Source organism: Ovis aries, chromosome 24 (assembly GCF_016772045.2).
Source record: "Ovis aries strain OAR_USU_Benz2616 breed Rambouillet chromosome 24, ARS-UI_Ramb_v3.0, whole genome shotgun sequence".
In the NCBI taxonomy this organism is placed as follows: domain Eukaryota; kingdom Metazoa; phylum Chordata; class Mammalia; order Artiodactyla; family Bovidae; genus Ovis; species Ovis aries.
The window spans coordinates 2426437-2446254 of record NC_056077.1 but is presented as its reverse complement, the minus strand read 5'-3'; the positions used below and the strand labels follow the sequence as shown (position 1 = coordinate 2446254).

The 19818-nt window shown below is 45.0% G+C and overlaps 1 protein-coding gene across 1 annotated transcript in view; it reads right to left on the bottom strand.

The window, feature by feature from the left end:
* The window catches only part of LOC101115931 (ATP-binding cassette sub-family A member 17), a 101029-nt gene that overhangs the window by 10622 nt on the left and 70589 nt on the right, over window positions 1-19818 (bottom strand). Inside the window, exons 18-25 of the mRNA XM_027961952.3 lie at window positions 17801-18104; window positions 16467-16740; window positions 16096-16300; window positions 15334-15553; window positions 10516-10674; window positions 6332-6510; window positions 5566-5691; window positions 2478-2672 (exon numbers count right to left, since the gene is read on the bottom strand). Coding sequence (XP_027817753.1) covers window positions 2478-2672; window positions 5566-5691; window positions 6332-6510; window positions 10516-10674; window positions 15334-15553; window positions 16096-16300; window positions 16467-16740; window positions 17801-18104 — 1662 coding nt within the window. The remainder of the gene's footprint in view (window positions 1-2477; window positions 2673-5565; window positions 5692-6331; window positions 6511-10515; window positions 10675-15333; window positions 15554-16095; window positions 16301-16466; window positions 16741-17800; window positions 18105-19818) is intronic.

Genomic DNA, 19818 nt, shown 5'->3' with positions numbered 1-19818 from the left:
TTTCCATGTAGAGGATCATGTCATCTGCATCACCATTGCAACGAAAAGAATAAAATACTTAGGAATATATCTACCTAAAGAAACTAAAGACCTATATATAGAAAACTATAAAACACTGATGAAAGAAATCAAAGAGGACACTAATAGATGGAGAAATATACCATGTTCATGGATTGGAAGAATCAATATAGTGAAAATGAGTATACTACCCAAAGCAATTTACAAATTCAATGCAATCCCTATCAAGCTACCAGCCACATTTTTCACAGAACTAGAACAAATAATTTCAAGATTTGTATGGAAATACAAAAACCTCGAATAGCCAAAGCAATCTTGAGAAAGAAGAATGGAACTGGAGGAATCAACTTGCCTGACTTCAGGCTCTACTACAAAGCCACAGTCATCAAGACAGTATGGTACTGGCACAAAGACAGACATATAGATCAATGGAACAAAATAGAAAGCCCAGAGATAAATCCACACACATATGGACACCTTATCTTTGACAAAGGAGGCAAGAATATACAATGGAGTAAAGACAATCTCTTTAACAAGTGGTGCTGGGAAAACTGGTCAACCACTTGTAAAAGAATGAAACTAGATCACTTTCTAACACCGCACACAAAAATAAACTCAAAATGGATTAAAGATCTAAATGTAAGATCAGAAACTATAAAACTCCTAGAGGAGAACATAGGCAAAACACTCTCAGACATAAATCACAGCAGGATCCTCTATGATCCACCTCCCAGAATGCTGGAAATAAAAGCAAAAATAAACAAATGGGATCTAATTAAAATTAAAAGCTTCTGCACAACAAAGGAAAATATAAGCAAGGTGAAAAGACAGCCTTCTGAGTGGGAGAAAATAATAGCAAATGAAGCAACTGACAAACAACTAATCTCAAAAATATACAAGCAACTTATGCAGCTCAACTCCAGAAAAATAAATGACCCAATCAATAAAATGGGCCAAAGAACTAAATAGACATTTCTCCAAAGAAGACATACGGATGGCTAACAAACACATGAAAAGATGCTCAACATCACTCATTATTAGAGAAATGCAAATCAAAACCACAATGAGGTACCATTTCACACCAGTCAGAATGGCTGCGACCCAAAAATCTGCAAGCAATAAATGCTGGAGAGGGTGTGGAGAAAAGGGAACCCTCCTACACTGTTGGTGGGAATGCAAACTAGTACAGCCACTATGGAGAACAGTGTGGAGATTCCTTAAAAAATTGCAAATAGAACTACCTTATGACCCAGCAATCCCACTTCTGGGCATACACACCGAGGAAACCAGAATTGAAAGAGACACATGTACCCCAATGTTCATCGCAGCACTGTTTATAATAGCCAGGACATGGAAACAACCTAGATGTCCATCAGCAGATGAATGGATAAGAAAGCTGTGGTACATATACACAATGGAATATTACTCAGCCGTTAAAAAGAATTCATTTGAATCAGTTCTGATGAGATGGATGAAACTGGAGCCGATTATACAGAGTGAAGTAAGCCAGAAAGAAAAACACCAATACAGTATACTAACACATATATATGGAATTTAGGAAGATGGCAATGACGACCCTGTATGCAAGACAGGGAAAGAGACACAGATGTGTATAACGAACTTTTGGACTCAGAGGGAGAGGGAGAGGGTGGGATGATTTGGGAGAATGACATTCTAACATGTATACTATCATGTGAATTGAATCGCCAGTCCATGTCTGACGCAGGATGCAGCATGCTTGGGGCTGGTGCATGGGGATGACCCAGAAAGATGTTATGGGGAGGGGAGGTGGGAGGGGGGTTCATGTTTGGGAATGCATGTAAGAATTAAAGATTTTAAAATTTAAAAAATAAAAACTAAAAAATAAAATAAAATAAATAGGTAAAAAAAAATAAAAATTAAAAAAAAAAAAAAAAGAAATGCTTCAAAGAAGGCAAGGAAGCTGAGGCTAAAAGTTAGAAGTGGCCTTGGCTTGCGAAGTGCAGTGGGCACAGAGTCAGGGAGGACAGATTCCAGGGCTCACTGGGAGGAAGAATCCATGGACCGTGGCTGCCGGCTGGGTGTCCTGAGTGGTGCCTGGGACAGCGGTAGATGGTGCCACTCACTCCTCCAGGGAGCACAGAGGGAGAGGGGGAAGAGACAGGGGTTTGCGGGGACAGCTGATGGCTTTGTGGGTCCACTGGGCTTGAGATGCCTTGGGTTTCAGGGACATTTTCAAGGCAATGTTGATTAAGCAGCTTGACATAAAATCTGGAGCTCAGAGAAGAGGTCTAGGAAGGAGCTATGGATTTGGGAGTCAGAGATAAACCCGACACCTGGAATTTTCAAAGATGGGTTTCATTCCAGTTCCCTGTCCCCAGCCCTCTGTAACACCCACAGGTGTATTTCAGGGGACCCTCTTCCCGATATACCCACACCACCCCTAGGTTCATGCCCCCTTGTCCCAGGTCACCGCCTACCTTCCTCAAGTCAGAGCTGACGCTGATGCTGTTGACAAAGGCGTCCCCTGAGGTGATAGACTCTTCCCCAGTCAATATCTTGAAAATGGTAGTTTTCCCAGCTCCATTGAAGCCAAGAAGACCAAAGCACTCCTCTGCTCGAACAGCGAAGGAAACCTTGTTCACAGCCAACGGAGGCACCTTCCTGGAATAGACCTGAGATAGCCAAGACAGAAGACAAGACACCCAGTGAGGAGGCCTGGAGCCAGCAGCCTGGAGTTGTCAGCTGCACTCCAATTCTGCCCCCAGGGCTCCAGGACTCCGAGGTATCCAGGCTGGTATCTGCCTTCTCATCCCAGCTACTGCTCCCAGTGGGCTCAGGTTTTCTCTCTTCCTGCCCCTGCACACTGAGAACATAGTTCTCTAAGATAAGCCTCTTTCCTGCTTTCCTCGAAGCAAAGAAAACCACTTTGATGTTGCCTGAGCTGGTTTCTGAGGGCTTTTTTTAAAAAATATAAATCTATTTATTTTATGGAGGCTAATTACTTTTCAATATTGTATTGGTTTTGCCATACATTGACATGAATCTACCACGGGTGTACATGTGTTCCCCATCCTGAACCACCCCCTCACCTCCCTCCCCATCCCATCCCTCTGGGTCATCCCAGTGCACCAGCCCCGAGCATCCTGTATCTTGCATCGAACCTGGATTGGCAATTTGTTTCACATATGATATTATACATGTTTCAATGCCATTCTCCCAAACCATCCCACCCTCGCCCTCTCCCACAGAATCCAAAAGATTGTTCTATGCATCTGTGTCTCTTTTGCTGTCTCGCATACAGGGTTATTGTTACCATCTTTCTAAATTCCAAATATATGTGTTATTATACTGTATTGGTGTTTTTCTTTCTGGCTTACTTCACTTTGTATAAGAGGCTCCAGTTTCATCCACCTCATTAGAACTGATTCAAATGTATTCTTTTGAATGGCTGAGTAATACTCCATTGTATATATGTACCACAGCTTTCTTATTTGCTGATGGACATCTAGGTTGCTTCCATGTCCTGGCTATTGTAAACAGTGCTGAGATGAACATTGGGGTACATGTGTCTCTTTCAATTCTGGTTTCCTCAGTGTGTGTGCCCAGCAGTGGGACGGCTGGGTCATATGGCAGTTTTATTTCCAGTTTTTTAAGGAATCTCCACACTGTTCTCCATAGTGGCTGTACTAGTTTGCATTCCCACCAACAGTGTAAGAGGGTTGGTTCCCTTTTCTCCACACCCTCTCCAGCATTTATTGCTTGTAGACTTTTGGACTGCAGCCATTCTGACTGGTGTGAGATGGTACCTCATTGTGATTTTGATTTGCATTTCTCTGATAACGAGTGATGATAAGCATCTTTTCATGTGTTTGTTAGCCATCTGTATATCTTCTTTGGAGAAATGTCTGTTTAGTTCTTTGGCCCATTTTTTGATTGGGTCGTTTATTTTCTGGAATTGAGCTGCAGGAGTTGCTTGTATATTTTTTAGATTAATTCTCTGTCAGTTGCTTCATTTGCTATTATTTTCTCCCATTCTGAAGGCTGTCTTTTCACCTTGCTTATAGTTTCTTTTGTTGTGTAGAAACTTTTAATTTTAATTATGTCCCATTTGTTTATTTTTGCTTTTATTTCCAATATTCTGGGAGGTGGGTCATAGAGGATCCTGCTGTGATTTATGTTGGAGAGTGTTTTGCCTATGTTCTCCTCTAGGAGTTTTATAGTTTCTGATCTTATGTTTAGATCTTTAATCCATTTTGGGTTTATTTTTGTGTATGGTGTTAGAAAGTGTTCTAGTTTCATTCTTTTACAAGTGGTTGACCAGTTTTCCCAGCACCACTTGTTAAAGAGATTGTCTTTTCTCCATTGTATATTCTTGCCTCCTTTGTCAAAGATAAGGTGTCCATAGGTGTGTGGATTCATCTCTGGGCTTTCTATTTTGTTCCACTGATCTATATTTCTGTCTTTGTGCCAGTACCATACTGTCTTGATGACTGTGGCTTTGTAGTAGAGCCTGAAGTCAGGCAGGTTGATTCTGGGGGCTTTTTAACCACTAGTAACTACAGGGAAACAACTCTCTCTGTCTCTGTCTCCCTCCCTCTCTCTCCGCGTGCATGCGTGTGTGCGTGTGCGTGAGTGTGTGTACATTCCTGGCTGTCTGAAGAATCTCTCAGCACAGTCCCCATGGGCTCTCAGGGAGATTAGCAGGCTTGCTGTGGGCTTTCAGAGCCCACCTCCCCTCCTTGGCTCCTCCACAGACTGCTTTCTAGATCCAGGAGAGACTCAACCATGTCTACCCTTCAGGGCTTCTGGGGATCCATGGCTCCGGCGTCCCTCCCATCCCAGGCCTCCTTGTCCTCAGGGGCCCCCAGAAGACAATGGGGGGCTGAGGCGCTACCTGCTGTCTCTGGGTGCACGAATGAGCTCAGATGCCATCTGTTCAGAGGAAACCTCTCTCTGAGTCTTTCCCATCAAAACTCACCTGAATCCTCTGCCAGTGCAGTAGTCCCCTTATCCCCGGGGATATGGTTCAAGAACCCCAGTGGGGGCGTGAAACCATAGATACCATAGGACTCTCTACTTACTATGTTTCTCCTATACTACATTCCTCTGATAAATTAGGCACAGTAAGGGAATATCCAAATTGCCAACATCAGCACCCTTGGGCTTTGGGGTAAGTAAAATGAGAAGTCCTTGAGTGCAAGCACTTGATACTGTGATACTGGCTCGGATAACTGAGCCAGCAACTAAGCGATGAAACAGTGGAGAAGCTGGACAAACGGGTGGAGTGGAATGGCTTGAGTTAACCACGCTACCCAGAATGGCACACAACTTAAAACTTTTGAATTGATATTTCTGGAATTTTCCATTTAATATTTTTGGACCATGGTTGACCGCAGGTAGCTGAAACCTCAGGAAGCAAAGCTGCTGATAAATGGGCGCTACACTGTACTCCAAGTCAGCGGGCGGGGTCCTGGAGCCATGATGGCTGCTTCCCTACGCAAGGATCCCCAAGAGTAATGGGGATGAAAAGTAAAGCAATGCTTTTCAAGCTACATCGGACTTTACCTTAGATAGTTCTTTAAGGACCAGTGGGTTTTTCTTACACAGATCTTCCCAAGAGTTCTTGATCATTTTTGCTTCCTCTTCCACATCTTGGTCTCCAGGCACAGACTCTGCATTCTGCAAAACAACCTGTTTCTCCCGAGATAAGGATGGCAGGTGTGAGTGCTTTTGCAAGGATAGGAGGAAGACATCAAGGTCCTTCCCTGTAATGTTGTAAAGGTGCCCTGGCCATGCCAGTTCCCATTTGCACACCACCACCCATTCTCAGGGAAAGTCGCAGGCAGGACTGAGTGCATGTTGACACGACCGTGATATGCTAGACAGGAAAGCATTGGTTTTTAAAGAAAAAAAAAAAGACTTGAAGCCCAGGGGTGTCAAGATACAACAAATCCCATTTTGTACAGGACTTCCATGATCATGGGGCTGGGGAGGTGCTTTGCCACTGGAAGATATTCAGGTCAAGAAATGACACAACAGACCTTTCTCCTACCTGGCTCCTGAATGACTGAGGGGAGAGGTGTTACAAGCTGACTAGTTTTAGGGAATCCACGGCTGGCCAGGGTCACAGGGCCCAGGCCAATGCCCTTCCCCCTTCTCCCCTCAGGGCCCGGGGTCCTAGGGACCTCAGTAACCCCTCTGCCCTGAGGGAGGTTTACACCATCTCCAGGCCCTCTGGCTCTGAGAATCAAGGTCACTGCAGACTGCAGGAATTAAGCCGTGAAGCCAGCCTCTTACCTGTCCTTACAGACTTACACTTGGACCCACTCACCATTTTTTGCTTCCAGGAGAGGCCAGAAAACCTGGATTTCAGTTCCCATAAGACATTGGTTTCAGTGAGGAAAAGCAGGATGAGGTACACGAGCCCCAAGATGGCGAGGACTGTCAGGTACTTTCCTGTCCCGAGAGACTCCCAGGCATAGATGTCCTCCTGGACCACATAGCCCTCCGCTACAATGGGACAAATGGACACGATCAGATTACACAGAGCAGCTAGATTCCTACGATAACAAATGTCATTTAAAAGGAGCATTATTGTCATCACTGTAGTCACTTCACCCCAGCAGATGGGAAACATATACAGTATTCTGCTTTTCTTGCTGGAACCAATGTTTAGCAGAAATTATGCAGTAAAAGTAAAAGACTTCTCCCTGTCCATATGACAGTCACTTGAAACGCAAGCTATTTACATGTTTGATTCTGTTATCAATCACCCTGTAACGTCAATTGACCACTCATGCAGAAACACTCCGCAGCCTCAAGTCTATTTTAATTTGATTTGCCTTCAAATTTTCTTTTAAATACTTGTATAAAATTATACAATACACACTCATTGGAAAAAAGAGACACGTCTGAGGTAGAGTCAAGGTACTTCTCCTCTCCCTACAGCTGTTTTATGTATATATAATACTTCCATAGTCTCTGGATATAATCTTTTAAAATACAAGTAGACTGATACTATGCATTATCTTCTCCAATTCATTTGTTTTGTTTCAGTTCAGTTCAGTTTGGTTCAGTCGCTCAGTCGTGTCTGACTCTTTGCGACCCCATGGACTGCTGCATACCAGGCTTCCCTGTCCATCACCAACTCCTGGAGCTTACTCAGACTCACGTTCAGTGAGTCAGTGATGCCATCCAACCATCTCATTGTCTGTCATCCCCCTCTCCTCCTGCCTTCAATCTTTCCCAGCATCAGGGTCTTTTCCAATGAATCAGTTCTTTGCATCACAGGTGGCCAAGTATTGGAGTTTCAGCTTCAGCATTAATCCTTCCAAGGAATATTCAGAACTGACTTCCTTTAAGATGGACTGGTTGGATCTCCTGGAAGTCCAAGGGACTCTCAAGAGTCTTCTCCAACACCATAGTTCAAAAGCGTCAAATTTTTGGCGCTCAGCTTTCTTTATAGTTCAACACTCACATCCATACATGACTATTGGAAAAACCATAGTTTTGATTAAATGGTCCTTTGTCAGCAAAGTAATGTCTCTGCTTTTTAATATGCTGTCCAGGTTGGTCATGGCTTTTCTTCCAAGGAGCAAGCGTCTTTTAATTTCATGGCTGCAGTCACCATATGCAGTGATTTTGCAGCCCCCCCAAAATAAAGTCTCTCACTGTATCCATTGCTTCCACACCTCTCTGCCATGAAGTGATGGGACCAGATGCCATGATCTTAGTTTTTTGAATGTTGAGTTTTAAGCCAGCTTTTTCACTCTCCTCTTTCACTTTCATCAAGAGGCTCTTTAGGTCCTCTTCAACTTTCTGCCATTAGGGTGGTGTCATCTGCATATCTGAGGTTATTGATATTTCTCCCAGCAATCTTGATTCCAGCTTGTGCTTCATCCAGCCTGGCATTTCACATGATGTACTCTGCATATAAGTTAAATAAACAGGGTGAGAATATACAGCTTTGACATACTCCTTTACCAATTTGGAACCAGTCTGCTGTTCCATGTCCGGTTCTACCTGTTGCTTCTTGACCTGCATACAGATTTCTCAGGGGGCAGGTCAGGTGGTCTGGTATTCCCATCTCTTTCAGAATTTTCCACAGTTTATTATGATCCACACAGTCAAAGGCTTTGGCGTAATCAATAAAGAAGTAGACATTTTTCTGGAACTCTCTTGCTTTTTCAATGATCCAACAGATGTTGGAAATTTGATCTCTGGTTCCTCTGCCTTTTCTAAATCCAGCTTGAACATCTCGAAGTTCACAGTTCATGCACTGTTGAAGCTTCACTTGGATAAATTTGAGCGTTACTTTGCTAGCGTGTGAGATGAATGCAATTGTGGGGTAGTCTGAACATTCTTTGGCATTGCCTTTCTTTGGGATTAGAATGAAAACTGACCTTTTCCAGTCCTGTGGCCACTACTGAGTTTTCCAAATTTGCTGGCTTATTGAGTGCAGCACTTTCACAGCACCATCTTTTAGGACTTGAAATAGCTCAGCTGGAATTCCATCACCTCCACTAGCTTTGTTCGTAGTGATGCTTCCTGAGGCCCACTTGACTTCAGACTCCAGGATGTCTGGCTCTGGGTGAGTGATCACACTGTCATGGTTATCTGGGTCATGAAGATCTTTTTTGCATAGTTCTTCTGTGTATTCTTGCCACCTCTTCTTAATATCTTCTGCTTCTGTTAGGTCCATATGGTTTCTGTCCTTTATCGTGCCCATCTTTGGATGAAATATTCTGTTGATATCTCTTATTTTCTTGAAGAGATCTCTAGTATTTCCCATCCTATTGTTTTATTCTATTTCTCTGCATTGTTCACTGAGGAAAGCTTTCTTATCTCTCCTTGCTATTCTTTGGAACTCTGCATTCAAATGGGTATATCTTTCCTTTTCTCCTTTGCCTCATTGGCATGAACTCCTTATTGCCAAACTCAGACTTAAACTGAAGAAAGTAGGGTCCTAGATCAAATTCCTTACAGTTTTGTTTAGATCATTCAGGTAAGACCTAAATCAAATCCCTTACAATTATACAGTGTAAGTGACCAATAAATTCAAGGGATTAGATCTGATAGAGTGCCTGAAGAGCCATGGAAGGAGGTTGTTTTGTTTACACATATACAACAGACATCGGCCATATCAGGACATACAGATCAAACTAATACAGATCTCTTGCAAAAGTAGATACATGGACGTTATAATGGCTAGTATTGCAGTAACTTTGGTTTGTAACTCCACTTTTTGTTTTCTGTGTAACTTAAGAAACTGATGCATAAAAAAACAACGAATCTATGGTTCTAGGTACACAGTGGATAAAGAGGTCTTGTGACATCAATAATTAAAAGCGACTGGGGACAGGGCTGCATAAGAGCAGTTTTTCTATACTGTTGAAGTTAAGCTAATACAAATTCAAATTAGAATGTTAACTTAAGGATGTTAAAATGCAATTTCCATGGTAACCACAAAGAAAATAGCTATTGAATATACCCAAGAGGAAATGAGAAACGAATTAAATGTTTCATATGAGGCAACTAGAGTAGCCCAACTCAGAGAGTGGAATGGTAGTCGCTAGAGGCTGGGGTGGGGCCGTTAGTGTTTCGTGGGTTCAGAATTTCAGTTCTGCAAGTTGAAGAAAGTTCTGGAGAGGATGGTGGTGATGGTACAACAATGTGAATGTATTTAATGCCACAGAACTGCACACTTAAAAATGGTTAAAATGGTAAACTTCACATGTTTTTCCACATTTAAAGAAAATAACTAATTTTAAAAGGTGTTGGAAAGGACGTGACAAATTGGAACCCTCATATGTTGCTGGTGAAATGTAAAATAGTGCAGCCACTGTGGAAAATAGTTTGGTGCTTCCTGAAAAAGCTAAACATAGAGTCAAAAGCAAACCCACTCCTAAGTATATACTCAAAAGAACTGAAAACTGGTTCACACAAAAATTTGTATGTGAATGTCCACGGCAGCATTATTCATAACAGCCAAAACGTAGAAACAATCCAAATGTCCATCAGCTGATGAACGGATAAACTACTGAGTCCATCCATACAAGGGACTATTATGCAGCCATAACAAGCAACAAAGCGGACATACATGACACAACCTGGGTGAACCTTACAAATACTGTTGTAAGTGAAAGAAGCCAGATACAAAAGGTCACACAGTCATTCCAGTTACAAGAAATGCCTAGAACAGGCCAATCCATAAAGACAGAAAGTAGATTATTGGTTGTCAAATGCTTGGGGGAAAAGGGAATGGGAAGTGACTGTAATGGATGGAACATTTCTTTATTCCCGGTGACAAGAATGTTCTGGAATTAGATGGTGGTGATGGTTGCACAACCTTGTGAATATCCCAGAAACCAATGAATTGTATACTTTATAAAAGGGTGAATTTTATATGAATTATATCTTAATAAAAATATAATTAACACAGAAACAAACACAACATTGTAAAACTTAAAAATTAAAAAACAATGTAAATAACACAAGTCTGTTTGTCATACTCACAAACTTTACTGCACTCAATCTGGTCCAAGCTCTTGACCTTGCAAAACTTCTGCAGTTCAAAGTTGTAGTACAGGTTGGATAAAGCCATCCCTAGGCAATGGCCTGGAAGCGGTAGGAACATGTTATCCAGGGACTCTGAGATCGCTGTGTAGCCAAGTTCTGTGAGGGGAACAGAAAATATTAACCCTTCTTTCAGGAAGAAGCGGGTACATCCCCCAGCGACTCTCCAGGCCCCACGGGCCTCTTCTCCTCTATAAAGGGTCTGTTCTTTCTACCTGCGGCTGTATCTGTCTCTGCTCATCACACTCCTGGGCCCAAGACCAGAAATCAGGTTCTCCCTGACTCCTCCTATTCCCTCTTCTGAGGCAGCCACCCAGCCTCTAAGCTGTAACTATTTTTCTTTTGCAGCACTTCCTGAAGTCATTTTACTTCTATTCCAACTGTTTATGCAGGCAAGTCAGAAAGAGCTTGCTGTGTCTGAGAAAACCAGCACGGCATGGCTGCAGTAGGGGATGCACTTCTGGAAGTCCTGGCTTTGAAGGCTGGAGGCTTACAAATGAGTTAGTGCCAAACAGGAAAGCCTGGGGCACCAGCTTTGGATTTATTAGAGTGTCATCTTACAAGTAGATAAGGAGAACACAGTTGCTGTCTGGACAGTTTGCGGAGACAAAACCACCATTATTTGCAGATGCTGTACATTATCACATACCTAGAAAAGCCACAAGAATCAACCAAAGTGGTCCTGTGGTTAGAACTCTTTGCTTCCAATGCAAGGGGCATGGGTTCCATCCCTGGTCAGGGAACTAAGATCCCACAAGCTTTGTGGCAAAAAGAAAGAAGAAAAGAAAACAGACTCAAGGACCTGGAGAATACGCTCGCGGCCGCCAAAGGGCAGGGGGCAGGGCGAGGCAGCAAGCCGGGCTTGGCGGACGCATGTTAGGCACAGGACGCATGAGCACCAAGCCCTGCTGAACACAACAGGGTCCTGCAGCCGATATCCCATGAGAAACCATGATGGCAAAGAATGTATAGATGTGTAAATCACTAAGTCACTTTGCTGTACAGCAAAAATTAACACATTGTAAAACTGGAATTCCAGTTGAGCCATTTCAATTCCTAAAAGATGATGCTGTGAAAGTGCTACACTCAATATGCCAGCAAATTTGGAAAACTCAGCAGTGGCCACAGGACAGGGAAAGGTCAGTTTTCATTCCAATCCCAAAGAAAGGCAATGCCAAAGAATGCTCAAACTACTGCACAATTGCACTCATCTCACATGCTAGTAAAGTAATGCTCAAAATTCTCCAAGCCAGGCTTCAGCAATACATGAACTGTGAACTTCCAGATGTTCAAGCTGGTTTTAGAAAAGGCAGAGGAATCAGAGATCAAATTTCCAACATCTGCTGGATCATTGAAAAAGCAAGAGAGTTCCAGAAAAACATCTATTTCTGTTTTATTGACTATGCCAAAACCTTTGACTGTGTGGATCACAATAAACTGTGGAAAATTCTGAGAGAGATGGGAATACCAGACCACCTGACCTGCCCCCTGAGAAATCTATACGCAGGTCAGGAAGCAACAGTTAGAACTGGACATGGAACAACAGACTGGTTCCAAATTGGGAAAGGAGTACATCAAGGCTGTATATTGTCACCCTGCTTATTTAACTTATATGCAGAGTACATCATGAGAAATGCTGGACTGGAAGAAACACATGCTGGAATCAAGATTGTCGGGAGAAATATCAATAACCTCAGATATGCAGATGACACCACCCTTATGGCAGAAAGTGAAGAGGACCTAAAAGCCTCTTGATGAAAGTGAAAGAGGAGAGTGAAAAAGTTGGCTTAAAGCTCAACTTTCAGAAAACGAAGATCATGGCATCTGGTCCCATCACTTCATGGGAAATAGATGGGGAAACAGTGTCAGACTTTATTTTTTGGGGGCTCCAAAATCACTGCAGATGGTGACTGCAGCCATGAAATTAAAAGACGCTTACTCCTTGGAAGAAAAGTTATGACCAACCTAGACAGATAGCATATTCAAAAGCAGAGACATTACTTTGCCGACTAAGGTCTGTCTAGTCAAGGCTATGGTTTTTCCTGTGGTCATGTATGGATGTGAGAGTTGGACTGTGAAGAAGGCTGAGCGCCGAAGAATTGATACTTTTGAACTGTGGTGTTGGAGAAGACTCTTGAGAGTCCCTTGGACTGCAAGGAGATCCAACCAGTCCATTGTGAAGGAGATCAGCCCTGGGATTTCTTTGGAAGGAATGATGCTGAAGCTGAAACTCCAGTACTTTGGTCACCTCATGCGAAGAGTTGACTCATTGGAAAAGACTCTGATGCTGGGAGGGATTGGGGGCAGGAGGAGAAGGGGATGACCGAGGATGAGATGGCTGGATGGCATCACGGACTCAATGGATGTGAGTCTGAGTGAACTCTGGGAGATGGTGATGGACAGGGAGGCCTGGCGTGCTGCAATTTATGGGGTTGCAAAGAGTCGGACATGACTGAGCCACTGAACTGAACTGAACTGAAAACAAGTATACTTCAATTAGAAAAAAGAAATAAAGGAGCGGTCAGTAAGTTGTCTGGTCCAAAAACAAATACAGAAACTGGGGCCTCTTAGAGATTAGAGAAGCCAGTTTTTTATCTTATATTGAAAAGTGAAGAAAAAACAAACAAGGTTATAAATAACCTTTGGTATATTTAAAATATTTTAAATATTTACAACAAATAAACACAACTGCTCTGCGAAATAACCATGCTACTCATAAGCAAATTCATCTGTAAGAGGGTGAACTCGGTGTGCTGCATGGGAACGGACCTGCATTGGGGCTGTGCCTACAGCCCTCTCCCACCCCGCAGGCTGCTTGGTGCTAACCCCAGGCCACTCCACGTGCCACCAGCTGCCACCCTGCACAAACCACAACACATCTCCACCAACAAGGAGGTGGGATTAGAGCTTTCATTTCAGGCTTCATGACTGGCTACACCACCCGCTCCAAATCAGGGGGGTCTGCAAGGAAGACAGCCCGGGGACACGTGACTTTCTTCAGACTCCCTGAAGAGAGGCTGAACAGACTCTTCATCTGAAAACAGGCTCTACTCTCAGGGCTTGGATTTAGAGTAGTACAGCTTTGGGGGATCAATTTATGAAATTCCTGTCAGTGGATGCCACTGCGATGTACAGGGAGTTGAACTTGGATGTGAGGTCTCCAGACCAACATTTCCTGGACCAGGACCCAGTAACTGAGCAGCAGAGCCATGGGGTCCACCTGTGGGGATGGAAGCACCATTTGGGGGCATAGCTCGAAAGTCGTGGCTCCACATTGTGGCTGAGGCATCAGGGTCATGGCTCTGGTGATCAGACAGTTGCACCTGCGGATACCAGGCCCCAGTGGGTAGTTGCAGAGGGGAAGAGGCACAGCGGCTCGTGTCCTCTTCTCATATAGAAGTCTAAATGTGGAAATCTACCCTGGAGACTGAAGTAGAGGGGAGCGGGGAAACTGCCCCAACTCAGCTCTGTGGCTCCTGCGTGGGACAGAGACAGACTTAACCACAAGGCAGTCTTGAGAGCCCTGCCTGGAGTGAACAGTCAGCCACAGCGGCTCCCAGACCTTCCTGGGTCAGTGACCATCTTCCGACGCCCAGGAGAGGAGTGCTCGACAATCCCACATGTGGTCACAGAGACAGGTATTCACAGCTCCTGCTTATCCACCTGCCTGCCTTCCTTCCTTCTCTGCTGGTCCTACTCTAGCACTGGCTGAGGACGGAGGAGAGGCCACAAACCACCCTACCTAGTCATCCGACTGAGGAATCTCCTCTGCCGCACTCCAGGGTGGGATGCATCCTCTGCTGGCTCTTGCGCTTTCTTCCTCCTTCGCTTTACTCCTACACTTTGTTGGTCGAGATCCTTGACTAACTTTCCAAGAAAGTGGGGTATGGGTTCGATTGCTGTTGCCCAGCTGAAGTAGTCTTTGCTCTGTCCCCCCATCTGCCTGACGACAGTACTCAGTACAGAAACCCCTGTCTTTCAGGAAGTGTTTGGGTCTCTCTTCATTCAGTGTTGGACATTTGATAAATCCTTTCAATCTTGAAGTCTGCTTTTTTCAACTCTGGGAAATTTTGTTTCTTGGGCAGTTTCCTCAACCTGATTTCCTGTTTTCTCTTTCTGGAAGGCTTATTGATTGAATACAAAGAGCATCTCCCGCATTTACTGTCACCTTACCTGCCTTTTCTCTCAACTTCTCTATTTCTCTTAACTTTTTGTTCTACTTTCTGGAAAATTCATTGTCTTTATTTTCCAACCCCTCTGCTAAATTCTTATTTTGGCAATCAGATCTTTCTTGTTTCCAAAGTTTTTCTTCTTCATGGAATTCTACAGAAGTCTCTTATTACCTTCTCTCAAACTGAGGAGTAGTCTGTTTCAGTGAAGTGCGTGATCACCAGTGGATAGTTTGATGATTCTGACAAGTATTTTTGCCCATGTAATCAACATCTCAATCAGAATACGGCTGTCCCCATCGCTCCAGGTCCCCTCTAGTCTCTGTGCAGTGGACCCCCAGCCCCGAGCTCAGGGCTGCGTCGTCCAGGCAGCACCCGGTGTGCCGTCTGTCCGCACTGCGGCCTGTGCTGAGTGTCTGTCCCCTGGGGGGGTGCATGTCTGCAACACTGACGGTTTGGGGCTCTTCCAGTGACCACTGCTGAGAAGAGCTTCATGCAGGCCCCAGACACATGCTCTCACAGGCACGACTTGTGTGGCTGCCAGAGGGAGGGTTAAAGCTGTGTGATGTGTAGACCTGATGGGCCTCACCTTTTTCACTTGTGACCGAGACAAGAACAAAGGGGCCAATGCTCAGAAAGGTCAGCATGATGATGAGTTTGACACAGGCATTCCCCGCATTGTCAAAGCAGAAGCTGGTCAGGTAGATGAAGGGGATGATGGCCCAGGCATAGAGCATCAGCATCAAGAAGACAGCTGGGACATTCTCCTTGTGTGTAAAAGCCTCCTCATCATAGTATAGAAACACCACCTGGGGAAAGTGGGGCAGAATTTGGAAAAGTCACTAAGACTCAGGCCTAAGCATGAGAGAAAGGATACGATAATCTCAACTTATTCTTCTAAGGTAAACAAGGTGTTGGCAGGACTCCAGCAGCACCGCCCCTCCCTCACTCCTCTGGCCGTGCAGGGGACACCAGTGCAGTGAGAGGAGGAGCACAGAGGCAGAACCAGGGAGGACGTGCTCCAGGCTGCACCCCTCAGGGCCCTGGTGGGCTACTTCTGGAACCTAAACACCTGCCCCCAGGGCACTGTCTTACCAGCCTGAGGCAGCAGCTCTGGGGAAGTCACCACCTAGAGGCCCCAGAGCAGGGCCCCTGCTCCTAACGACACTGGGACGGGAATCGCCTTTCACTGAGGGTCAGCGAGGAAGCTGCATTCACAGCCATGCAGCCCATCAGGGGCAGAGCTGCCAGCCTAGACTTCTGGCTGGGTCCCGGTTCTTTGCAGGGGCCCCAAGGCCAGTCCCCTGGACACACGGGGTTGGGGGGAGGGGCCCCTCACAATGCAGCTCACCAGCAGCAGCAGGCTGGGGACAAGGAAGGACAGGAGGTCCCACAGCAGAGACGAGAGCCAGAACATAGCCACGTGGACGCCGCTAATGAACTGGACCTGCTTGGCCTTGAGGCCTCTCTCTTTGACTGTCAAGATGGAAAAGGAACTCGAAAGGAAAGCCATTCCAAAGAGCAAGTTGATGACAAGATAATGTCCTTTAGGGCCCCTGTCAAAGGCAGGATATAAAGAGAGAGGCAGTCATTTAAGTAGAACCGGTATTCAAAGCAACCATATTCCAAAATAACAATTTGTAATTAAAACAAAGAGACAAAAAGGGAGAAAGCTGGCCGTAAAGGAGAAGCTTAGCGAGGACGAAGGAAAGCTGTACATACTCATACAAGATGTCCTCCACGATCTCCATGCTCGACTGAGGCTGAGGGTGGTTCAGTACCGTTATGGATGCCCTGGGCCCAGAAAGCAACTTGAACAGGATGTTATCCACCAACGCCAGCACCTGGGCCGTGGAATGGTACGCCTGGTTATTGAATAGTGCTGTTACGATGGTGTGGTTCCCCACGTCGTCAAAAGAAATGGCTACCAGGTAGTTCTTGTCAAAGACCTCGGGCTCCTCCTCCAACTTTTTCAGGAGGAATGGTTCCACTGGGCCTGGAAGAAAACACACCACTGAGCGGGTCGCACCAGGCCTCGAGAGGCAGGGAGGACAGCGGCTCCTCCTGAACATCTCTCTCCTCACCAAGCCTCACACATATCCCCAGTGGGGTCCTCCTGTTGTGGCGGTGCCCTGACTTCCAGTCATCCACCTGGCCTGCAGGGCTGCCTCCTGCCTGAGCCCCTCAGGCCTGGGGCCTCAAGAAAGTTTTCCTTTCCTTGATTGGAGCAGCAGTGAAGTCTTGTCCAGGCATCTTTCAGGCTTCCCTGCTGTGCAGCCCCCATTCACACCACAGGCTTTGAACTCAGGCGCACCCTCTGACCCTCTGAGGCTGAGCTATGTCTATGCGACCATCACGGACTGTTCCTCTGTATTACTGCTTATCCACAAGACCTCTGGGCTAGGAGCTCTCTGAGAGCTGTTCATCACCACACTTCTAGCACACAGGCTGATTGACCAAGAACCCTAGAATTTTTAAGCTGGAATGATCACTGTACTGGTGGCCGAGGGTTACTGAGTGCCAGTGTTGCAGTGCGAAGCACCTTTGATGGGCACTCCCCTGGACCCTCTGGTGACAGTGTGAGGAAACCAAGGTTGGGAGAGGCAAGGCACTACCATCCCAACCATTTCTGCAGCTGATCTCTTGTACTTTACTAAATATGAATCCTTAAAATTTTCATTTTAAATTAAAATAACATGTCAATATAATTTTAAAAATCAAATAATTATACAAAACTTACAATGAGAGATGACAGTGCCATGGCCTTCCACAGCACTATCCCTGGCCCCTGCTCACCGGGGCAACCATGTTGAAGTCTTTCAGTCTGGGTCTCTCAGGATCAATAAATAGTCCATTTCTCCACTGACAGCCTATCTTGGAAGCAAGGACTTGGCTCTCTTAGAGGACTATCCCCACCTTCTACAGCCTTCCCTAGAAGGGCCTTCTAGCCACACACTCTGACTTCAGAGACCATCACGTAGCCTAGAAGCACATGGCTTCACTGCAGGGAGCAATGGGCCTGCTTCCTGCCCCGTTTTCCTGGGCCTGGTACTTACTTTGCAGCTCCAGAGGATTCTGGTCCTCAGCCATAAGCACATCTGTCAGATGGTCTAGAAGCTGTGGACCCAGCCTGGAGTTCGGAGAAATGTAGAATGGAACAATAGTTTGACCATATGATTTTAGGGTCAGCTCCAATGGGCTGTTGTCCATGCTTATATCGAAGTTGAGGAATGAGAGGCTGATGCTAAGAATGACCAGAGGCACCAGGATCTGTATTGACAGCATCATGATCCAGTTGCGCCAAGAATAGGTAGCCCTTTTCAAGAACATGGCATAGAACTGTTGGCAGAGAAGGCTGAACTACAATTTAAAGAAAGGACACACCATTACCATGGTCACAGGTGGGAGCTGGCAGGCAGTGAAGCGGCTCGTGTTCAACGGTATTCTCTCATATTATGTCTAACATTTTGATTGTGTCAAAAATTGCTTCAAATTAAAATTCTTTGACTCAATTATTAGATTAACATTTAATGGCAGAAAAAGAAGGCGCAGATTAGAAAGAGTTTGAAAGAGAAGTCTAAACAGACACCAAATGTAAACAGGATACATTGTTTTTTACCTGTCAGATTGGCAAAAATTTTACGTTGATGAGGATACAGGGGGAGGGAAATGCCATTGCTTGCTGGCATTTTAATTTGATAATACTTTTTTAGAAAACAAATGAGCTGAATGCATAAATTTAATTCGACATCCACACAGTCAAAGAGAAGAGACTGCACTTCTAGTAATGCACCCACAGATGCACCTGTGGAGGGATGCAGGCCACGCACAGAGAGGTCCCTGGGCTTCGACAGTGAGTATCAAAGTGTGCAGGCATGTGCACTGGGATCCCAAGATTCAGCCTTCGGCCCAGCGGTGGCGGCTGTGGAGGTCGGCGCCACAGGCTCCCATCAGCTTCTCTTTCACTGGCGCTGCGCTAGCTGGGTGGGCTGGGGCCTTCAAGTCTCAGGTTTCCCAAATACCAAACACCAAAACACCCCAGAAAGCCTCTCCCAAGCACCCACCATGTCTCCCACATTTGGATTTGAAGCTCCTTCCTCTCAAGCACTCACCAAAAGGCATTGCTATCACTCTGCTGGAGGTGGTGCTCTGAGAAATACTTCCTGGGAAGGTTCTGGAGTTGTTTCCAAAAGCAAAGCTTGGCCAAGTAGAGGCTGAATAGATCCTTCCTGGGGTTGGAGAAGAGCCTTCTGTGTAGGACAGGCACTGGTCTAGATAACCCCCAAGACCCTTTCCAACTAGGGGCTCCATGGATGGCAGCTTCCCCTTGAACAGGTGATGTAAGACTATGAAACAGTGAGTCCTCTTCACTAACCCATGAAAAGGCTCCCTGGTGGCTCAGTGGAAAGGAACTTGTCTGCTAATGCAGGAGACGCAGGAGACACAGGTTTGATCTCTGGGTCAGGAAGATCCCCTGGAGGAGGAAATGGCAACCCACTTCGGTATTCTTGTCTGGGAAATTCCATGGACAGAGAAGCCTGGTGGGCTCCAGTCCATGAGGTCACAAGAGAGTCAGACACGACTAAGTGATTGAGCATGCATGCATGCAATCCAAGAAAACCAATCTCATTATTTTGTAATATATCTCATAGATAGCTAAATCAAGACAACTAAGTAAAATGTATATCAACATTCTTTTTTAAGCATTAAAACCTGTATGAAATACAGGTTGTCCATGTATTTCATAAGAATTTTTTTTTTAAATTAAGGATTTCCCTGGTGGTTCAGTGATTAAAACTTCACCTTCCAATGCAAGGAGTGCAGGTTCAAACCCTGGTGAGGGAGCTAAGATCCCACACGCCTCATGTCCAAACAACCAAAATAGAAAACAAAGCAAATTCAGTAAAGAATTTAAAAAATGGTCCACATAAAAAAAAATCTTAAAAATTTTTAATTTCAGGTGGTACCATGCATGATCTGTTTCATAGTGAAAGACTAATAAGAAAGGTTAAATATGCTTTTTGGACAGCAGATTTAATGCCTTTTTTTAAAAGCTAAGTCTCTTGATTTCTTT